At 34.9% G+C, this 21,680-nt stretch overlaps 1 protein-coding gene across 1 annotated transcript; it reads left to right on the top strand.

The window, feature by feature from the left end:
• The first annotated feature begins 6,847 nt into the window (after positions 1-6,847).
• On the top strand, positions 6,848-20,870 carry porcnl (porcupine O-acyltransferase like). Its single transcript, NM_199849.1, is given in 13 exon segments — positions 6,848-6,872; positions 8,808-8,981; positions 11,194-11,386; positions 11,476-11,519; positions 11,816-11,997; positions 14,216-14,346; positions 14,479-14,604; positions 14,691-14,791; positions 16,850-16,926; positions 19,622-19,685; positions 19,890-19,975; positions 20,074-20,184; positions 20,305-20,870. Coding segments are annotated over 12 exon segments (1,350 nt in total). The 5' UTR covers positions 6,848-6,872; positions 8,808-8,845; the 3' UTR covers positions 20,404-20,870.
• The last annotated feature ends 810 nt before the right edge of the window (positions 20,871-21,680 follow it).

The following is a 21,680-nucleotide window of genomic DNA, read 5'->3' as shown; positions in this document are numbered from 1 at the left end:
GGGTGATAAGTGGGAATAGAACACAGCCAGGAAATGTTTCTAACTACAGCTCCAGAGGTGTTGTTTCAAGTGCTTAAGTTTGCAACGCAGTTTGTGAATGTTCGTTGGAGTGATGGATTTAGGAAACAGCAAATCAACAAACTGTTTGTAACGACGGAACTTGTGACTTTAATTTGCTAATGATGGTTTTGGGAAGTGCACCCCTGACCCTTTAAACATTTTTTTGTGATTTAGAATTAGTTTTTGTTTTATATACCTGTAATAACCCAGGTCATATGAAGATCATTACTGTCAACCATAGTCTTTGAGTGTAGAGACACAAACAACTCAGAATTTTATTTGAGAACAGTCTGTTATAATGGTCTACGTCTTAAAAAAATCTGACTCAAGCTCGTAATTACAGTTAATGTGTCAGACCAAGTTGGGCTCGGACACAAAATGCACTGGCTTGGGTAGGGTTAAATCCTGATCTAAGCTCTACACTAAACCAACAGCAAAAATGTAGTGCTGAAGACAGTAGACTATTGCATCACTTGCATTGAAGCAAAAAAAAAAAAAGCAGAATCAACCAAATAAAGCTGATGCCATCTAACTAGCAGATGGTACAAACCAGAAAAACTAAAGCCGACCAATAAGTGACCATTATCTTGATGTGTCCCAAGCTTTATTGTAAAAATCACAGTTAGCAATTTTCTGGACTTTATCCATTTTCTCTTCTTGGTTATTGCATAAAACACACATTCAGTTCACAAGTACTACATCCCAAATCAGCCGAGACCTTTTGGCCCATACAGATATGATCAATTCCTCCTCTCCTCTATTATTGAGCCAAAGCGCTCGTAAATAAGGGCACCTCTCTTCTCTCTGGAGGGCAGAGAGGCAATAAGCAGAGCTCCGTCAGCCACCCCGAGGGCTTCAACCCACGTCCTCCCTCCAAGGGCAGCACAGCGCACTTCATTTAATTACCCAGCATGCCCCGTGCATCGCCATCTCACATCGGTGTGAGGCAAACACATCGGCTTGTAATTAATTTTGCTGATGTGTGTCAGTCATGTCGCGCACAGCTCTCGCTGGCGCTCCAGATTGTGGAGATTCAGGGTGGAGCAGCGATTCGGGGTCTAATTCATCAAGGCCTGTACCTGTCTCATATGGGTCACTGTGGGGGAAGGGAATGAAGGAGGCCTGCATAGGTTTGGTTGCTGGGAATGAACAGTAGCTCAAATCCCCAGGTGTATCGATCAGCAGAGCTGCGAGGAGCGAGTTGGTCTATAGGAAGGTGGAAATTATAATGGCTCAATGAAATGGAAGCAGCTGATTTTTTTCTTCTATATTGTGACGTATAGCTAAGCATAACAGATTATAGGAGAAGACGAAACTCTAAGCACTTATATTGAGCTTTGTGGTTTTAATAATTTATTAGTTTACATAATTAAAAAAATTGGGCCCTTTCATACACCTGGACCGATGCGGTGCTATGCGCGATGCAAGTGGCATTTGCTAGTTTCAGCCAGGTGCAGGTATCACTTTTATGTATTGTGCCATGTAGTTTAAATACCATATGCATTTGCACCAAGCACAACCTCTCACTCTCCCTTATATAGCTAATATGCAAGTAACTGAAACTGCAATTCATCGACTCGCCTTTGGGGGCTGGCTCCAGGAAGTCCAGATGTTCACTGACTGCAATGCTAAATTGTCCAACTTTTGGAGTAATTTCCTACAATTATCAGATTATATGGCAGGCTGTGTGCACGTAATTGTGTTTACAAACCATTTAAGTGGCCTCAATTTCTTAGGTGAGTCAAATTATATACTTATACCATATCTATTAATGTATTTGTTTTATTTAAGATAATTTATAATTTTCTTTAGACCTGTAGTGCACTCCAGAATCTGACAGATTGATTAGCTGTAGCCTCTAGAACAGTCATCTGAAAAGCTGTCATGCAGTGTTACGCCTGGATTTCATAATTAGCCTTGCATTTACTAACACTGACTATATTTGAAATATTTAGAATTAGTTAGCATTTTCCTCCAGTAAAAAAGCATCATAAGAACATTTTTTGTGGCATGAAGTATTACAACAGTGTTTTAAAAGACTGAACACTTTACTGATATAGCATACAACCAAGCACATGTAGTCAGAACACAATTGAGTCGCATGTAATGAAGTGTGAAGCATTTCTCCCAAAGAAAAATCTGTCTAAACAAAATGCTATCAGGCATCTGTAGCTCCGCTTTTTTGCTCTTGTTTGATATCCCACGGTCGGTGCAATGACACACAAACAAAATGACGATGGTTGGTCATGCCTACTTGTAGCTTCACTTACGCTCTTCAGAAACCTATAAGTGACGTCACGGATACTACGTCCATATCTTTTACAGTCCATTATTTGCACACATGGGCATGCTGGTCTGAAAATAAGTTGTGTTAAGGTTGCTTATTGCACACACAAAGATGTCCAGCATAATACAAACATCTTTGAATGTTAAAAAATATAAACCTAAATTATTATGTCTACAAATAAAAATATATGTCCACATGTCATAATGAAGTCAATGAATGTGCCTCTTTAACCTCGAGCATGTGCAGATATGTTTCCTCAATAGCAAAGCATTCATGATTTCTGCTTACAAAGTCTGCCATCTAAATATTGAATCCTTTACTCCATCTAATTACTCCATTATGTATCACAACTTCACTAAAACTAAAATGCATTTAATTCTAAAATAAAGCAAGAAATGAAAATAAATAAAAGAGACAAGCATTTAAACACTTCTATGAATATACTGTACAATGGAAGAATTGCAGAGATTTCCCCCATGAAACATGAGTTTGTTTTAACAGTTACATTAAACACAAGCTGTACGGAACACTATAAACTCACTGAAACCGTGCCCACGTTTTTCAGTAGCACATTCACATTCATTTATTTCCCTATAGGGATTTCTTAAAAATCTTTCATTTGAAACAAAGCAGTATAGAAAAATCTGAAAAGATGAAGACGGCTGTACGAAAGAACATTGATGAGGATCCCATGAAACATTAATAATGCCATAACTTAATTTGTACACCTATACTTGTTTTGAGGAAAAGTCATTTATGTCTGTTGCCATTATTAGGAGTGGGCGAATCTATAGATATCTTTTAGTGTGCCTGCCATATATGTTTTATGGATTTGAGTGTGCCTATAGCTTGCTGCTACTCTCTGATTGGTGAAATTTTCTGCGCAACCTCATGGGTAATTATACTTCTGCTCAGATTCCATGAATGTTTTTACTTCACACTCTCAGAAATAAAACTACAAAAGCTATCAATGTGGTAAGATACATGTCTGTACCCAGAGGATTCATTTTGTTTACTTAAAGGCATCGTAAAGTAAACTTTTATGTACTACTGCCTAAAAAACATTTCTATGTTTTTCTTTTTTGAGAAACTTTTAGGCAAACTTAGTCACTACTTATTTTTTTCTTTTAAACCACATATCAAACATAAGAAGTCAAATATGCTTTCACCCTAAAATAAGGAGTCTTTTTAAATGCAAAGGTAATTTACAAATGCAAAAATCCCTAAATAAAATACGCCACTTTTTGGATGGTACTTTGAATATGGATGACAGCAAGTATGGAGTTGTGACATTTTGATTGAATCACAAGGTTAATTAAATGGCCATAAATGTTTGAACCCAGCTATTAAGATCTACAACATGCCTTGGATTAGTAACTAAATGACTTGGCTTTCTTGCCACGTGAACAACAGCGACATCTAGCGCACAGATGTTGAAACTACACTTTCTCAAATTGGGGGCATAATTGATGTCTAATTGCGTTTTAATACCGTGCAATTAGATATAAGTATTGTTGTAACAGTTTTCCCCCTATTTTTAATTTGACAAAATAATAAATAAATCATGAGGGATAATAAGCAGACTACCTTGCTGATTGCACAGTCTTCATGGAGGATTTGTTTTACTGAGATGCTGTGAAATGCACATTCACATTTTTCCCCATTGTTCTTGTGCATTCTGCCGTAATCACCATCCAATTCCCCTCGATTATACGCACATGTGACTTCATCAAAGAAATCATTTTATACTACGTGACTTGCTTTTAAAGATGCTTAAACGTGATTTAAATTTAGAATTTACGACATTGCTTTCAGCAGACAGTGGATGCAGTGACATTTTCAATTACAAAAGGTTTCCCAGGAACAGCAGTCTTGCATATGGAACTAAATTTAGACTGAGCTTTGTCCAGTGTCATAAGAGGAATTACCATGGAAACAAGTGTCAGTGTTCCTCCTGTGCCTCACTTGTACCTCAGTGAGACTCATTTTGCTTCCTGTCACGTCAAAACACCATGACAAATCATTAGAAAATCAATTTAATAGTGTGGGTGTAATTAATTCACCGAATCGAATGCTCGTTAGCAAGAATTACATAGTGTGTGACTTAACTGAATGTTGTTAAATAACTACCTTTAGTTTTATACACACTCACCGGCCACTTTATTAGGCACACCGGTCCAACTGCTTGTTAATGCATTTCTAATCAGCCAATCACAACGCAGCAACTCAATGCATTTAGCCATGTGGTCAAGACGATTTGCTGCAGTTTAAACTGAGCATCAGAATGGGGAAGAAAGATGATTTAAGTGACTCTGAACGCGGCATGGTTGTTGGTGCCATAAGGGCTGGTCTGACTATTTCAGAAACTGCTGATCTACTGGGATTTTCACGCACAACCATCTCTAGGGTTTACATAGAATGGTCAGACAAAGAGAAAATATCAAGTGAGCGGTAGTTCTTTTGGAAATGCCTTTTTGATGCCCGAGGTCAGAATGGCCAGACTGGTTCGAGCAGATAGAAAGGCAACAGTAACTCTAATAACCACTCGTTACAACCGAGGTATGCAGAAGAGCATCTCTGAGTCTGAACGCACGTGTTGAACCTTGAGGCGGATAAAGCATCAGAAGACCACACCGCATGCCACTCGTGTAAGCTAAGAACAGGAAACTGTGCCTACAGTTCACACAGGCTCACCAAAATTGGACAATGGAAGATTGGAAAAACGTTGTCTGGTCTGATGATTCTCGATTTCTGCTGCGACATTCAGATGGTAGGGTCAGAATTTGGCGTCAACACCTTGAAAGCATGATTTATCCTGCCTTGTATCAACAGTTCAGGCTGGTGGTGTATTGGTGAGGGGGTATTTTCTTGGCAAACTTTGGGCCGATTAGTACCAATTGAGCATTGTGTCAACAGCCTACCTGAGAATTGTTGCTGACCATGTCTAACCCTTTATGACCACAGTGTACTCATCTTCTGATGGCTACTTCCAGCAAGATAACGCCCCATGTCATGAAGTGCAAATCATCTCAGACTGGTTTCTTGAACATGACAATGACTTCACTGTACTCAAATGTCCTCCACAGTCATCAGATCTCAATCCAATAGAGCACATTTGGATCATGGATGTGCAGCTGACAAATCTGCAGCAACTGCATGATGCTATCATGTCTATGGACTGAAATCTCTAAGAAATATTTCCAGTACCTTGTTGATTCTATGACATGAAAGATTAAGGCAGTTCTGAAGGCAAAAGGGTGTCCGACACAGAACTACTAAGGTGTAATGTGGCTGGTGAGTGCATAACGCTATGTACTGTAATTTTTACACTTGCAACAAATGAACTCTATTTATATTATAGCAAAAGTATGCTATAGTAACTATGTTGTATTTGTTGAAATTATATAATTGATGTTTATGTAATTAATTAAGCTAACCAGCCTAATTAATTTTAGAATACAATTATTATACAGACGGGCGAGGCAGTGGCGCAGTAGATAGTGCTGTAGCTTCAAAGCTAGAAGGTCGCTGGGTCGCTGGTTCGAACTTCAGTTGGCGTTTCTGTGTGAAGTTTGCATGTTCTCCCTGCCTTCGCGTGGGAGATTCCTCCGGTTTCCCCCACAGTCCAAAGACATGCGGTACAGGTGAATTGGGCAGGCTAAATTTTCCTTAGTGTATGAATGTGTGTGTGGATGTTTCCCATGGGTTGCGGCTGGAAGGACATCTGCTGCATAAGAACTTGCTGGATAAATTGACGGTTCATTCCGCTGTGGCGACCCCGGATTAATAAAGGGACTAAGCCTACAAGAAAATGAATGAATAATTATACAGGCCTTATAAGTTTTTGTACCGTGAATATGAGCCTGTATGTGCGCGCATGTTAACAAACCATGGCATTGGTGGCAAATATAGGCTATGTTAAAAAATATATATATATATAATTTTTTTTTTATAAAATGTCCTCGGATAGTTAAAAAACAATCAAAACTTTACAAATAGTTTTTAAACTTTTGATAAACTGTCTTTCTTCAATAAGCAATGAGCAATAAAATTTCACCATATATTTTTAAAATCCCAATCCTTGATTTGATATCATAAACAAGATAGGATTGGACAACAGGGTGATGGTATGAGGCATGTCGCTTATATAAGCGAAACTTGAATGTGAAATTCTAAACTTTGACTTTTTAATGGGTTTATGATGGATAAATAAATAAAAAGGAAACCAGAAATGCTTGAATGTATTGTCATTGCATTTCCATAAATCTGTTGTAGGCTCTCCAGCTCCTCCACCGGCTCTGCGCAGGAAGTGAACGGGGAGCGCGCGCGCTGGAATCAAGTTTGGTTGAACTCCGGTATGTTTATTTTTACACGACAGAGGTTGCGTTTCTCCACTGAGTGTTGCAGATGTTTATGATCTCGCTAACGGGATGGAAAGAACACCTGGATAAGCTGGACGACACGTTTCACTGGAAAAATCCTCATCCTACTTCCGGGTGTGAGCTTGTGCTGCTGCTGGAGATCGGTAAGAATCATGTGGAAGAGCAGCAGCGAGCGAATCTTCCTTCAAAATCTAACAATCTGGTTTGCTTTTGATCCGCTGCATAAGACATTTTAAAGTCAGCTTCAAGTTGGTTAATGTTACTAAAATATAATTTTGTTTTCCAAATGGCTATATATCTATGTAAGAGGCGAGAGCTCAAACAAAAACCACATTCCTATACGATAAAATGAACGGATCAACATGCGAAACCATTGAGTGCTCAGAAAAGCTTGTCTCATCCTGTTCATGCACATGCATTATATAATCTCTGTTTTAATGTGAAGGGCTGTTAAACTGTTTACATGAGCACAGATTAGCACAGTTATCATTCAGAACATGAATTGATCCTTCCAGAATCCTCTGCCCGTCTCTGTCTGAACCCTGAACCAAAATGGATTTTAAGGCTTTCCTCTTTGGCCCAATAGTTTAGATGAAATTATTTTTATTATTTATTGCATGTTTTATTTTAGCATTTTTTTTTAGCTTGTTAGCTAAATAATACATAAAATAATATAAATAAAACAAGCAAGGCTATAATAATAATATGCTATAATAATAAATAATGTATATTCAAGGAGATAAGTAAGTGTTATTAATACCATGGCAAATATGCATTCACAAACACACATTTACTGGGAAAAAATTGTAATTCATAAGATAATAATTGATAGAGATACAGCTATTTGAAATTCTCAAATCTTAGGGTAAAAAAAAAAAATAAATATATATATATATATATATATATATATATATATATATATATATATATATATATATATATATATATATATATATATATATATATTTACTGAGACAATCATCGTTTAAATCAGAGGTGTTCAAAGTTGGCCTATGGCAACTTTTGGTTTGACCCACCATCTCATTTAAAAAGAGAGGGAATGATGGAGAGTTGGTTGGGGTGAATGCATTTGACAGAGATTTCTCATTTAAAATAACGTTTTTTTTTTTCTTTGTTTAATTGAGGAGCTACAAAAAGCTTACTAAAATTAATAGTTAAAGGTTAATTTAAATGTTGTAAATAAATCTGATTTTAAAAACAGACTTTGCACAAGACATCGGTGAGCAAATCAAGGCAAAGGCAGGATCAGCTCAACTATTGTGTTCATTATTGAGCTCCATTGTCTTATAAATGTAATTGTTTATGTTTTACTATAATAAGTTGATTATAAAACATTAAATTATACTGCCTCATTAATTAAAAGCACTGGTTTCTAGTTATTTTAAAATATTAGCAAACAAATTAGGAAATTACCCATGGAAAATTTAATGTAATACGGTTTGGTATATTTAACTTCGGCCCACAGCCCTCAATCAAGTTTGATTTTTGGCCACTTTTAAGAAAAGGTTTGGGCACACCTGGTCTAAATAAAGTGCTATTTATTTAGAATTTAGATATGTTTACTTTAGGAAATTTACAAAAAAAGTATATATATATATATATATATATATATATATATATATATATATATATATATATATATATATATATATATATATATATATAACATTTATTTTTACTTTTTTTATCTTAATGGACTTTTGAAGATCCATAAAACATGAGACTTTGTATATTACACACACATGCATGTACAGTTTTGTTAGCAAATTATGGCAGTAGTGCAGAATATTACTTGTATAAAAGCTTAAAAAACATTGTTAAAATATTTAAATCAGCATATTTTCAGTGCTTCTCTAAAAAGCTATTGTAATCCCTGCAAATATATGCACACATGCACAAGAACAACAAAAGTATGAATTATCTGCAATGGCAGATTATCTCTTGTGACATTTCCAGCAACGGGCCTGACTGTCTCAGATCAGCTACCTTATTGTTAAGCCTGTGATAAACTTACTTAAACACCAAACAATCGTATAATACTCCATTTCTCTTCTTAGACACCAGCTGTGTGTAACAGTGTTCCAGAGACATCACTATGGATTCCTATGGGCGTATGGAGTTCCTGCAGGCTTTAGTGGAGGGCTGTGTGTTGCCCACTGCCCTGCAGGGTCTTGAGCAGGTCTGGCAGCTTCTGCTGGTCTGCCTGCTGTCTCGGGTCATCTGTAGACTAGGTGAGTCCATCATCCACAACCCCTGCCCTCTAACACCTGCTGGACTGACACAGACAGTACAAGTTTATTTATTTCGAGCATTTCATTCACAGTGCTAATTCAAACTGCTTTGCATAAAAAAGGATTTCAAAAGAACAATAAAATAATCAAAAAAAGAAGCATAATAAATAAATAAATATCTAAAAAGGATTTAAAACTGATTGAAATGTGCTTAAATGGGTGAAAATACACTCCTTTAGGTGACTGTTGTTCAGAGAGAGTTTAAAATAGTGAATTTAACATTAAAGGGCACCTATGATGAAAATCAGCTTTTGTAAGCTGTTAGGACAGAACTGTGTGTAGGTATAGTGTGTCCACAGTCATATTGGAGTGACTTAAACTCAGCAAGTCTCTTTCATTTAAATTTTGACATTAAAATATGATCCAAATCCCAAAGATTTTCTGCCCACCGCAACATGACATACTGTAGGAGTGTGGCTTTCCCCACCCACCAAATTGACTGACAGGCGCCATGTTGCTATATTAGCATGTATACACATGTCCACAGAACATTATTTTGCAAATAAATTGGGATTAAAATATTTGTTACAACTCTATTATTTTTAGAACAGCAAATGTTTTATATGATTAAAGCGTTTTAAAACAGACCATGTTTATAATAAAGAAATTTCTAATTCTTAACCGATATAATCACCATAGCCGCATGGTGTTAGTAAACATGTGTTATGTGTTTTGTGTGTTCAGACAGCACAATTCAGACACCAAAATGGGCAGATTCCGGAGGCTTTAATAAATAGTCTGATGGGTTTTTTGAGCTGACAATTTTTAAACATTTTCTAAAAATTATTTAAATTATTAAATATTGCAGATTAGTAAAAAAAAAAAATTCAGAGATGCAATTTTTGGGGCATATAACACAACCCTACCTCATCTTTATAGATAATAATACAGAGTAAAGTCACTTTCACATTTCCAACAGATGAACACTAAGAACAATGAATACAATCAGAATCAGTTCTGCTTTAAAAAAAATATGTGAGCATTCAACATTGCTGAAGCTATTTAGAAACAAGAAGTTATTGAGTATTGTTTTGGATTCTGAGATATTTTTTATATAATCATCTTCTATATAAAGTTAACGTATATTATAACTATATTCAAACAGTTTTAAAAAGAGAAAGATCCATGAATAAATAAGTTTTAAAATAAACATTTCCAACTAAAGATGGTTACATTTTTCCAACAAGTGCATGTTTGATACATTTGAATGAATTAAAAGTTGATCACTATATATATTGTATGTATATATAGATAGATAGATAGATAGATAGATAGATAGATAGATAGATAGATAGATAGATAGATAGATAGATAGATAGATAGATAGATAGATAGATAGATAGATAGATAGATAGATAGATAGATAGATAGATAGATAGATAGATAGATAGATGACGGACCGATGGATGGATGTTTGGAAAGAAAGATGGATGGATGGATGAATAGATAGATAGATAGATAGATAGATAGATAGATAGATAGATAGATAGATAGATAGATAGATAGATAGATAGATAGATAGATAGATAGATAGATAGATAGATAGATAGATAGAAGGTTGACGGACAGATGTATGGATGTTTGGAAGGAAGGATGGATGGATGGATTGATGTTTGGAAGGATAGATAGATGCGTTGGGATTTATAAGGATTTTATGTAGTGTGTAGAGTAATTATATTACTTTTCGAAAAATAAATTATACACAGTTTGAAATAAACGTGGTTCTTCTAATTGACTTGATTTAACTGGTCTGTTTGCTTCATTGGTTCTTTAATTAAGTAAGTTCCTAGGCCATTTGCTGATTTGTAAACCAGTAATAATACTTTCCAGTGTCTTCTCATTGTAATTGGAAACTAATGTTTAAATACCTAAAGGCTTGCTTTGATATGTTACAATTCTCTGCTTCTGGTTCCATTACAGTAATCCACCCTACTGGGGATAAAAGCACAACAGAGTTACCCTTGGTCTTCACTAGAAGCAACTCATCTAATTCATGCATGACCCAAATGCTTCTTGTATAGCTAATGCTATTTGTCATGTGTTTTGTGTTGAAAATATTCCCTCTCGATCTTGTTATCTGCAGCTCATGTTGTGGAATGGTCCATCTGTTGGGTCTGGAAGCATCAGGCTAATGCTCGTCTCTCTTTGACAGGTGTCTCGTGTCATGTGAAGCATCTGAGCTCGCTGGCAGGCGGTCTTTATGTGCTCTACGTGTTTTTCGAGATGCACACGATGTGGGTGATCATCCTGAGCCTCCTCTGCTACCTCATTCTGCTCCTCAGCATCAACTCCAGCAGCCGAGGGGTTTTCCTCTCCCTCGTCATCCTCATTTACATGCTGATGGGGTCTGTCGTCTACTTCCAGTCATCATTTTGCAACTGTATTGTTATTCATTGTTCATATTTAATACATATTTTGTACATTTACATTGTAGGGAACTACACATGATAGATGCAGCGACCTGGCATAAGATGAGAGGTTTGTCTGTTATTATTGATTGGTTTTTAAGGGATTTTCAGACAAAGAAAAAGTAGTAAATGTTAGAAGGGCAAGAAAACATTTCCATTTTGCTGCCAGGGGTGGATGTGCTTTCTGCATGCAACTTAATAGCCACACAAGAAGGGTAAAATTCTAAAATGTAAATCAGACATATTTACTTATTGTGCTTGGTGTGAACAGACTCTTAATATGCATATTACAATGTCAGTTTCCTCCAATAAAACTCATGGGCGGTGCATTGCATGTACTGTACTGACTGATGTGTTTGTGTGCAGGGTCCCAGATGGTGGTTGCCATGAAGGCCATCTCTCTAGCCTTTGACCTGGATCGAGGCGCTGTGTCCTCCTTTCCCACCCCGCTGGAATTCATGGGATACCTCTTCTTTGCAGGAACAGTCATCTTTGGCCCATGGATTAGTTTTGCCCGCTACATAGATGCAATTAATGGCCGTAAAATGGTAAATAAAACTTTTATTGCTTTATTATATTATTGTTATCTTATTTTATAGTTAATTATTTTTTTTAATTATACGCTTTCCTTTTTTCTCTTTTTTTAAATAAAACTTCAAATATATATGAAGATTTCAGATGCAAAAACCTCAATCCATCAGACCTCTTTTCTTGTGAATGAGCATTTTCTATCAGGCTCCTCTGATAAGGTTCAGAAGTTTCATTTTATATGTAATGAAAAGGTTATTAGCCAGTAAATAAAAGACCTTTTTTTCAAAAATGTCACTTTAGACAACTTGTTTTTTTTAACAAGGTAACATTTTTTTTGCGTTAAAACCAGCTAAATCCACCAGTACCTTTTTGTGCAAAAACCTCTAAATGCATTTATTGGAACAAGACAGTGTAATTAGTGAAAATGAAGATGCCATTAGAAATTATTTTACCAAACATAAAACACATTACACAAACCACCGGAATTGTAAAATTTATAAATCTGTCAAGTAAGTGGCGTTTCATTCCACTGTGATAAACCAGGGAAAAAGCAGAAGGAAAAGGAATGAATGAATGAAATCTGTAAAGTAAGTGCATTAATCAACAACATAAAAACTGACATTAATTAAATCTTGACAATCTTATCATTTCCGATATTTAGGATTAAGATTTAATGCAAGTAGAACAATGAAGTTGCCAAGCTAAGCTTGGTAGATTTAAATAATGTAGTGTGAAAACATTGTGAAACATCAATATCTGTGCATTGTTTATTAATATAAAAAGCTTATCACATCTATAGGTATTATGAAGTAATACAAATAATGTATATTTTTATACATTATATTTAACTTTTAAATTATAGCTTAAATTAGCTAATAAAAAACACAATGTAGGCTTACTGGGCAAAAAGGGGATGCCTCTTAGACAATTTTAGAAGCTGTCAGTCATTCTCACCATACTTAAGGTCTTAGTCCCATGTTTATCCACGTGGGATAAAAAAACAGCATCTTAACTCTGTCTTTCGTGAAATGGAGTTGCCGTTTATTGTATAGTAAATCGGACTCATTCAAAGTAGCGTCGCTGCTAAATGACTCTACTATACTAAACTCTACTATATACTCAAAGAGAAATGACATGTAAACTGGCTGCAGAATATATGTAGGCTACACCAATAGTAATGGTTAATCAACATATTTGCCTTATTTAAAAACAATATACTTGTTTTAATCTTGCAGTTATGATAATTTTTTGAGATATTGTTTGTTTTTATAAACTCTTTTGTCATTACTTTTTGTTCTTTTGCTGATTATTTTATTCTTTTGATGTTGTTAATATACGACATAGGCTATTTTATAAGCTGATTTTACCTGTCAGCGGATCAGTGGTCTTCTAAATAGCATAAAAGTATTTCTTTATTATTAAAAAAATAATAAAGAAATAATTTATTATTATTTCTTTATTTATTCTTTATTATCTTTTTTAACTGTCTTTTTGTACTTTTAACCCATTGAAAAGAATGTGTGTCATAATAAATACAATTATTATTATTATTAAAAATGAAATTATGTTTTATTTGTCGAATATAGTTAACTATTTATGTAGTGTGGGTAAAAGGTGTGTTTCAAAAAGTATATTTTCAAACCTGGAAAGCACTGCAATTTTTTTATTTTTTTTATTTTTTCATATACAAGTAAAATGATTAAACACCTAATTTCCATGGCTTTGGCACAACAAAAATAAATAATGAAATATGTTAAAACTAATACATTACATTAAACATATTTTTGATAAAATAAATTATTTATTAAGTATAATGTTGTTGTTTTTTTAAAATTACCAGTCACAGGAAAAGTGTATTTTATACATTATACAAAGTGTAAATTGTGTATTGATTTTAAAATAGTTATTGTTTCTATATAGTGTTTCGGAGCTGTATAATTATAAAGTTGATTATTTTAAAAACTTCACCCAAGCATTCAGGGTCACCTCAAGTCACTGTATCAATCTAGCGCTTTTCTCTGTTCATAATCTTTCAAAGCGTTTTTCAGAAATTGTTTTTATTCATATGTAGAAATTGACATATTAAAATAAATTGAATGTGTTTTCATGTCAAATGTTATTCTGAAAAATAATTGTTTTCTTTGATGAAGAAAAGATAATCTTTATATATCCTAGGCACGTTTCCATCAGCAGAGAGCTTTTTTATTCAGCAAATATCTTAACTGTCTCCTGCAGAGCATTGCCTGGTTGGGAAAGATTTCTCAGAGCTTTCTGAGTGGTCAGATCTGCCTGGTTATTTCCACCTGTATTGCTCCTTATCTCTTTCCTTACTTTATTCCCATCTACGGAGACGGACATCCTCGAAGGTGAGCCGCTTTTCCCTCCCACCAACTCTCCATGCCTCATAGGCTACATCATCCAGAGGAAATGAACCAGCTATCTTCAATGTTTGTTTTATTGCCTGTTTAATATTGTTTTTATTATCCTTTTGTCCTCAGGTGGCTTCACGCTTATGAAAATGCCTTGTCTTTTCACTTTAGCAATTATTTTGTCAGTTACTTAAGTGAAACAACAACTGTGATGGCAGGAGCGGGATTCTCTGAACACAAAGACCACCTCAAATGGCATGTAGTTATCTTTTTTCACTCTTTCTTTGTCTTTGTATAGCTGATTTACTGGGACCTAATGGGATGCTTTTTATTTTTTAAAGGGATATTACAGTAGCCAAACCTATGAATGTGGAATTGCCAAGGTCTATGGTGGAAGTCGTCACGTCCTGGAATCTTCCAATGTCTAAGTGGCTCAATGCATGTATGTGGCTAGTGTTTACACCTGGTAGTGATTGATCTACAGGGACTGGATCACACACACACACACACACACACATATATTTGTGTGTGTGTGCATATATATATATATATATATATATATATATATATATATATATATATATATATATATATATATATATGTGTGTGTGTGTGTGTGTGTGTGTGTGTGTGTGTGTGTGTGTGTGTGTGTGTGTGTGTGTGTGTGTGTGTGTGTGTGTATATATGTATGTATGTATGTATGTATGTATGTATGTATGTATGTATGTATATATATATATATGTGTGTGTGTGTGTGTGTGTGTGTGTGTGTGTGTATATATATGTATGTGTGTGTGTGTGTGTGTGTGTGTATATATATGTGTGTGTGTGTGTGTGTGTGTGTATATATATATATATATATGTGTGTGTGTATATATGTGTGTGTATATATGTAATTATTTATTTATTTATATATTTATTTATTATACTGAAGCCACATCTAATTTAACTAATTGCTTAAATCATGACCAAAAAATAGTAAACCTAAATTAATAATTAATAGGAACAAATATTAAATACAATTTTAATAAAGAGGAAAAATCAAGAGAAATTTAAAAATATAAGATTTAGTTTTGTTTCAACTATGTTTCATTTGATTTTCAATGTGTTATCTTTCTATTCATAATAATAATAATGTTGACCAAGCTCTAATTAATATAACTGTTTAATAAAACTATTTATTTAGTTTAAATGGACCAAAATATTTGTCTATAGACAAAAATTGTCTACAGTCACTAGAAATGGATAAAAGTATATTTATTTTTAACAAGGGTTGTACCTTTTTATGCCCTCATTATGCTGTGTATTTTATGTAGAGCAATATCACACAGCAGCAGTGCAATGTGGCTGTATATCGGCACTGGTGGGAGGCGTTGGACAACATAATGTATTTTTGAGGCATTGTAGTTGTTTAGATTGCAACCACCAGTCTAGTGCGCAGACAGTGCATCGATGGCCATTAGCCTGTCATTGAGCAGACCAAAGACGGTTGACTATGTCCATCCACAAGATGGCGACAGAGAGCACATAAGCCCTTTGAGAAATAAAAATCCAGCCTAATTTTAAACTACAGCTGATCAAATCATTATAAAACTCTCTTTTGTATGTTGTATTGCTGTATTATTACCATGGTGATATTGTGCTCTCCTGACTGCAACAGAGAAATACTTGGAAATCTCTGTAGACTGATGGCATTTCATGTTGTTCTGCCTTATACTCATAAAATGTGAGCAAAATCTCCTTTTTTGTCATCACTTTAGACAATACGGCAGATAATTATTCAAATACTAGATCTAAAGTGACGTTAGTGCATGAGCAACGGTTTTTGCTGTTCTGACGTCAGCTGCAGATGTGAAGGAATGGCGGAGGAAAGTAGTTCCTCATACAAAAGGATTTTGAGACTCTCTGTGTTAGATTTTTTTATTTATTTATTTTTTTGTATACCCGATTATGCCGTTGAATTGTTGTATAAACGCAATATCACACGAGTAGCATTGTGATGTTGCTGTATATCATCGCGGGACACTAAGGCACACGGCCTGTGGCCTCGTGCCAATGCACGCCTCCCACCAGTGTCGATATACAGACACATCGCACTACAACTCGCGTGATATTGCTTATAAATGTCTGTTTGTGTGCCTGTGTGTGATTTTAATTGGCCAAAATGTTTTTTATTTGTTTTATTTACTTTAATTATTTACCCTTATTTATTTTAATTATGGTTAGTTCCTAATGCAGCGTTTATAGAATTTTACTGTTTTATGATGTATATTCAAGTAGTGTGTGTGTTTATCTTTATTGAACTTGCCCTGAAATAGTCAAAAATTGCTGATATGGCAATGAACAAATCAAATTGCCTACCTTTCATTTCACACTCAGCTTTAGCATTGTAAATATGCGATCTTTATTGGTAAAAACAGTTCATTGTGTAAAGTCTAAGTTTAAACAGGGCCTAAATCTCATTCTCCAATGTAAAATATCCTCTGTACACTCTCTGCAGATGTTTTTAAAAGCGCACTCAAACTCGGCACTTTCCCTGCCATCTTGGTGACCTACACAGCCAGTGCGTTGTTGCATGTAAGTGTGATTTTTTAAAAATTTTTTTCCCCACAGTGTTTGTTTGTTGGCACATATTCAGGTTCCATCTGTTTGAACAGATTTGAGTTTGGTTAAGGGTGCAAAAACACCTTAGCCAGGAAAATAATTTCCCTCTAACAGGACAGCTTGGATAAAGATTGTTCCTTATCTCAGAACGCCATGACCCAGATATAAACTGCTGTCTACAGCTGGTGTGCACAGATAATTCAATCACGGCTGCCAGCTTATTCATTGTCATCTATGTAAGCTATTGTACTTGCGTGTGTTTCGTTGTAAAGCATTGTGTTGCTAAGATAGTCATTCATGCTGTAGTACCAGTTTGACCTTTAGAAATGCAAGTATATAAAAATGGGATTTGTAAGGATTACAAGCGGGGTAGTAATTTTAGGTTTTCATAAATCAAAATGTCCCTGTTATAAGAGTGACCTGTATTTTACTAGTCTAATGCAAATGTGAATGTGTTTGGTTTTTTGAAACTTGGATTTGAAGAAAGGACGTGATGGTAGTGATGGATCCAATTTGGTCTAACTCAAGTGCAAATAAGCCAAAGCCTTCTCTTCATTTTATTATGATTATTTTACAGGGTGTCCGCAGGGATCTTAAAAAGTATTAAAAGTTTATCAATCAATTTAGAGAAATTTAAGGCCCTTAAAGTCTGAAATGCTGTTAGAAGGTAATAAATTTTGCATCATTTTTGATTATGCAGTTGTATAATTATAGTTGTTTGCTAAGTTTGAAACTTTGGAAAGCTATGTAGTTTATGAAATTGGTAAAATCCTGCTATATTTGATGTCACACTGCTTTGTTTACTGAAGTAACGAAGGCGGCACCATTATTTCTGCTATTCCTTAGGTGACACTTTCTGGATAAACATTTTTATAAAGCATATGAGTAATGTTTTAGTTCAGACAAAGTGGCGATGAGGTCTTAAAAAGTATGAAAAGAGTGTTAAAAAAGGTCTTAAAAGGTATTGAATTTGACTCTCTGATTCCTGTATATAGCCTGTTTTAAAACTTGATTTTAAATGCACATAACATGTCAGTAACAGGCCTGTAGCCAGCCTTGTGAAAGAGGTGGTTCTTTTTTCTTAAAATGTGGACCTTTTTGCAGTAATTCTCCTCATTTTCTATTTAATTTAGTGACATTTTAAGCACTAGTTTTAGCTGAATTAGCTTGTCGGGTGGTCATCATAACCATGTCAAATCAATTCACTTTTATTGTCACATCAGCAGCAGCGCATGAACTGTGATGAGTGAAAAGCTTAGGTGCTGGCTCTAGTGTAAAATACAACAAGATGCTCACAAAAAACAAAATCAAATACAATTAATAGATTAATTAATACTACTAATTAATTAATAGATGTACACATGGTCTGACTGTTGGTGGGAAATTAATTATTGTAGGCAATATTGTTTTAAGTAAGGATTGGTTAAAGTGCTATGCATGCTATATCTTGATGTTATGCAGTGAGGGGTGTGGAAGAAGTGTTCATCAGCCTGATAGTCTGTGGGAAGAAGCTTTCCCTCAGACGGCTGGTTTGTGACCAGATGGTGCGACACAAAATATGGACCAAAATATTTTCCAAAGATTTTGAATAATGAAATATGTATGTATACTTATTTTTAAAATACTAATTTATTGCATCATATATTAAAAAATAGATATAAAATAGAAATCTAATAAAGTTTTAAATTAAAAACTGTTGTCTATTCTCATTTGTTAGGTAAACAATAAACTGTCCAGTACATTCAACTTTCCTCAGTCAGAATCTGGCCCTTTGAATGATCAAAAATTAAAACATTTGCTCATTTTTTTTTAATAAGGTCGCAGATTTAGAATAAAAGTTACTTGTAAAATGTTTTCTTTATTTAACAACAATACAGTAGCAAAAGATTACTTCTTGCACAGCTGGATGTTAGATTCATAAAATAAAAATTTGTTTGCATTGGCCAAAACTGATAAGCTGATGTCACACCGATGTGACTGTGATGGTCTTAAAGCCTTTTACGAAAGGTTATTTTTACTAATTAAGATGGCACATGTTTGGGACAAATTGTGAACCTTTGTCAGTGAGGGGTAGGTCTGTTGAATCACATAGTAATCTACTTCTAAACTAGGAAATATCACGTTACAAACGATTGTAGTTGAGTAGAGCCCTCTGGTGGTTCATTTAGGACAGTGCTTTGATAGAAATGATGCTAATGCTGGGTGTGTTCGTTTTTTTTTTTTTTTTTTGGAGGGTTTTTTATAGTGATGTCTTTTGTTCACCAAGGCTGCATTTGTTAGATTTTTGCAGTAAAACAATAATATTTTGAAATATAACAATTTTAAAAAATGCAGTCTCCTAAAATTATTTAGATATCATTCTAATGCTGTTTTTCTTTCTTTTCTACATATTTGGTATTTTTATTGAATTATATAATACATATTAAATATTTTTAATTTTTCTATGAAAAAATATTTTTTTCTAGGTTTTTTTGTTTTATTAATAGTAACAGCTTTTTGGTACAATGGGATTCCTTTCTAACAATATAAATGTATTTACACAAATTTTTTATGTACTTGATGCATCCTTGATGAATAGTATTATTTCCTTCATTTATAAAATCATACTGACCCCAAAGTTTTGAACAATATGTATTTTTAGTCATGAATTGTTTGTGTTGTTTAACAGGGTCTCAGCTTTCATCTGGGGGCTGTACTGTTGTCTTTGGGATTCATCACATATGTTGAACACGGTAAACAATTTGGTTTATTAATGAACCCTTGCCAGTAATAATAAAAAAAGCTTTCTTACTATCATTTATTAAATTTGACACATGTCATGGAGTCATCATAATGACACGAATGTCAGCAGACAAGAAATTGTAGCGTGTGTAATTGATGCCACATTAGCGGTCTTGCCAACAAGACTGAAATACTGTGTTTGTTTTCTCTTGCAGTTCTGAGAAAGCGCTTGGCTGCTATTTTCAGTGCTTGTATACTGTCAAAACGCTGCCCAAGTGACTGCCATCACCAAAACAAGAAGGTGTCCTGTCTTGAAACTAGATTTTTTAGCTGAATTTCTGCTAAAGTTTCATATGGAGTTATATTTGTATATTGAGATGCCTTTATTTCTTTTTATAGACTGTGTGGGTTTATGTTGTAAACCTGTTCTTCAGTGCTCTGTCAATATTCCATTTGACTTACTTGGGATCATTATTTGACTCTGAAATGGATGAAATGCACGATGAGGAGGTGAGAATTTTCAGTTATTTTGTCATATAGAATGCATTTAAACTAGTGTAAAGATTTAGTAACTAATACATTTTATTTAATTGAATAGGATTCTTTGTAACAGTATTTTTTCACACACAGGGCTACATGGCCAGTCACACTATTCAGAAGTGGTCGGAGCTAAACTGGGCGAGCCATTGGGTGATGTTAGGCTGTTTTGTGTTTTATTGGCTCATTTAAAAAAATTGCCACATTGTTTTTATAGCATTGAGCAGTCAAAGGACCATTCGCTGAACCTGATGTTGGATGATGACTGAAATATCAAAGACTGCAATAATCAACAGTCAGCATTTCCTCATTCACCCGTCTGACCCTCAAGTGGAGAAAGTGCCTTATGATTACAAGAATTATTTTTGTCATCATGTGGTCATACTATTTTTTATTTTTTTCCATTGGAATTTTGCTTGAGCAATAGGAGAAATATCAGTGTGTAGAGTTCATATTACAAGTGTTTTTCTTTCTCTCTGTATATGGCTCAATATACAGTATAAATAATAGCTTCTTTCAATAGGAACGTTGTTGTTTTCGCTTTTACAGTTGAACATGCGTAAATCTGAAAACATGTTTCATATTTTTACTGAAAGGTGTAGATTAGCTCTGACAAAAATATTTATTATTTTCTAATAAAAATTGCCAACATGACTATTTTTCATGTGTCAAATCTTGCATTGCTCAAGGGCACATTAACATTTATTTAATCATTCAAACATTTATTTTTCGGCTTAGTCTCTTTATTAATCTGGGGTCGCCACAGCGAAATGAAGCGCCAACTTATTCAGCATATGTTTTACAAAGCGGATGCTCTTCCAGCCGCAACCTAACACTGGCACTACGGCCAATTTAATTTATTTAGTTCACCTATAGCACATGTCTTTGGACTGAGGGGGAAACGGAAGCACCTGGAGGAAACCCACACAATCATGGGGAGAACATGCAAACTCCACACAGGAATGCAAACCGACTCATCCGGGGCTCGAACCAGCGACCTTCTTGCTATGATGCTCCTCACTGCGCCACCGTGACACCTGTCAAATTAACTTTTTTTTTTTTTGGTTACTTTGTATTATTTTTAGTTTCATTCATTTATTTTCTTGTCGGCTTAGTCCCTTTATTAATCCGGGGTTGCCACAGCAGAATGAACCACCAACTTATCCAGCACGTTTTTACTCAGCCAATGCCCTTCCAGCCGCAACCCATTACTGAGAAACATCCACACAATCATTCAAACTCATACACTACAGAGAATTTAGCTTACCGAATTCACCTGAACTACACGTCCTTGGACTGTGGGGGAAACCGGAGCACCCGGAGGAAACCCACGCGAACGCAGCGAGAACATGCAAACTCCACACAGAAACACCAACTGACCCAGCCGAGGCTCGAACCAGCGAACTTCTTGCTCTAAGGCGACAGCACTACCTACTGCGTCGCCTTTATTTTTTATTTTTTTATATCGA

This window comes from Danio rerio, chromosome 8, assembly GCF_052040795.2.
Source record: "Danio rerio strain M-AB ecotype USA chromosome 8, GRCz13ab, whole genome shotgun sequence".
Lineage (NCBI taxonomy): Eukaryota > Metazoa > Chordata > Actinopteri > Cypriniformes > Danionidae > Danio > Danio rerio.
The sequence above is the reverse complement of the archived record's forward strand: the minus strand, read 5'-3'. Positions and strand labels throughout refer to the sequence as shown.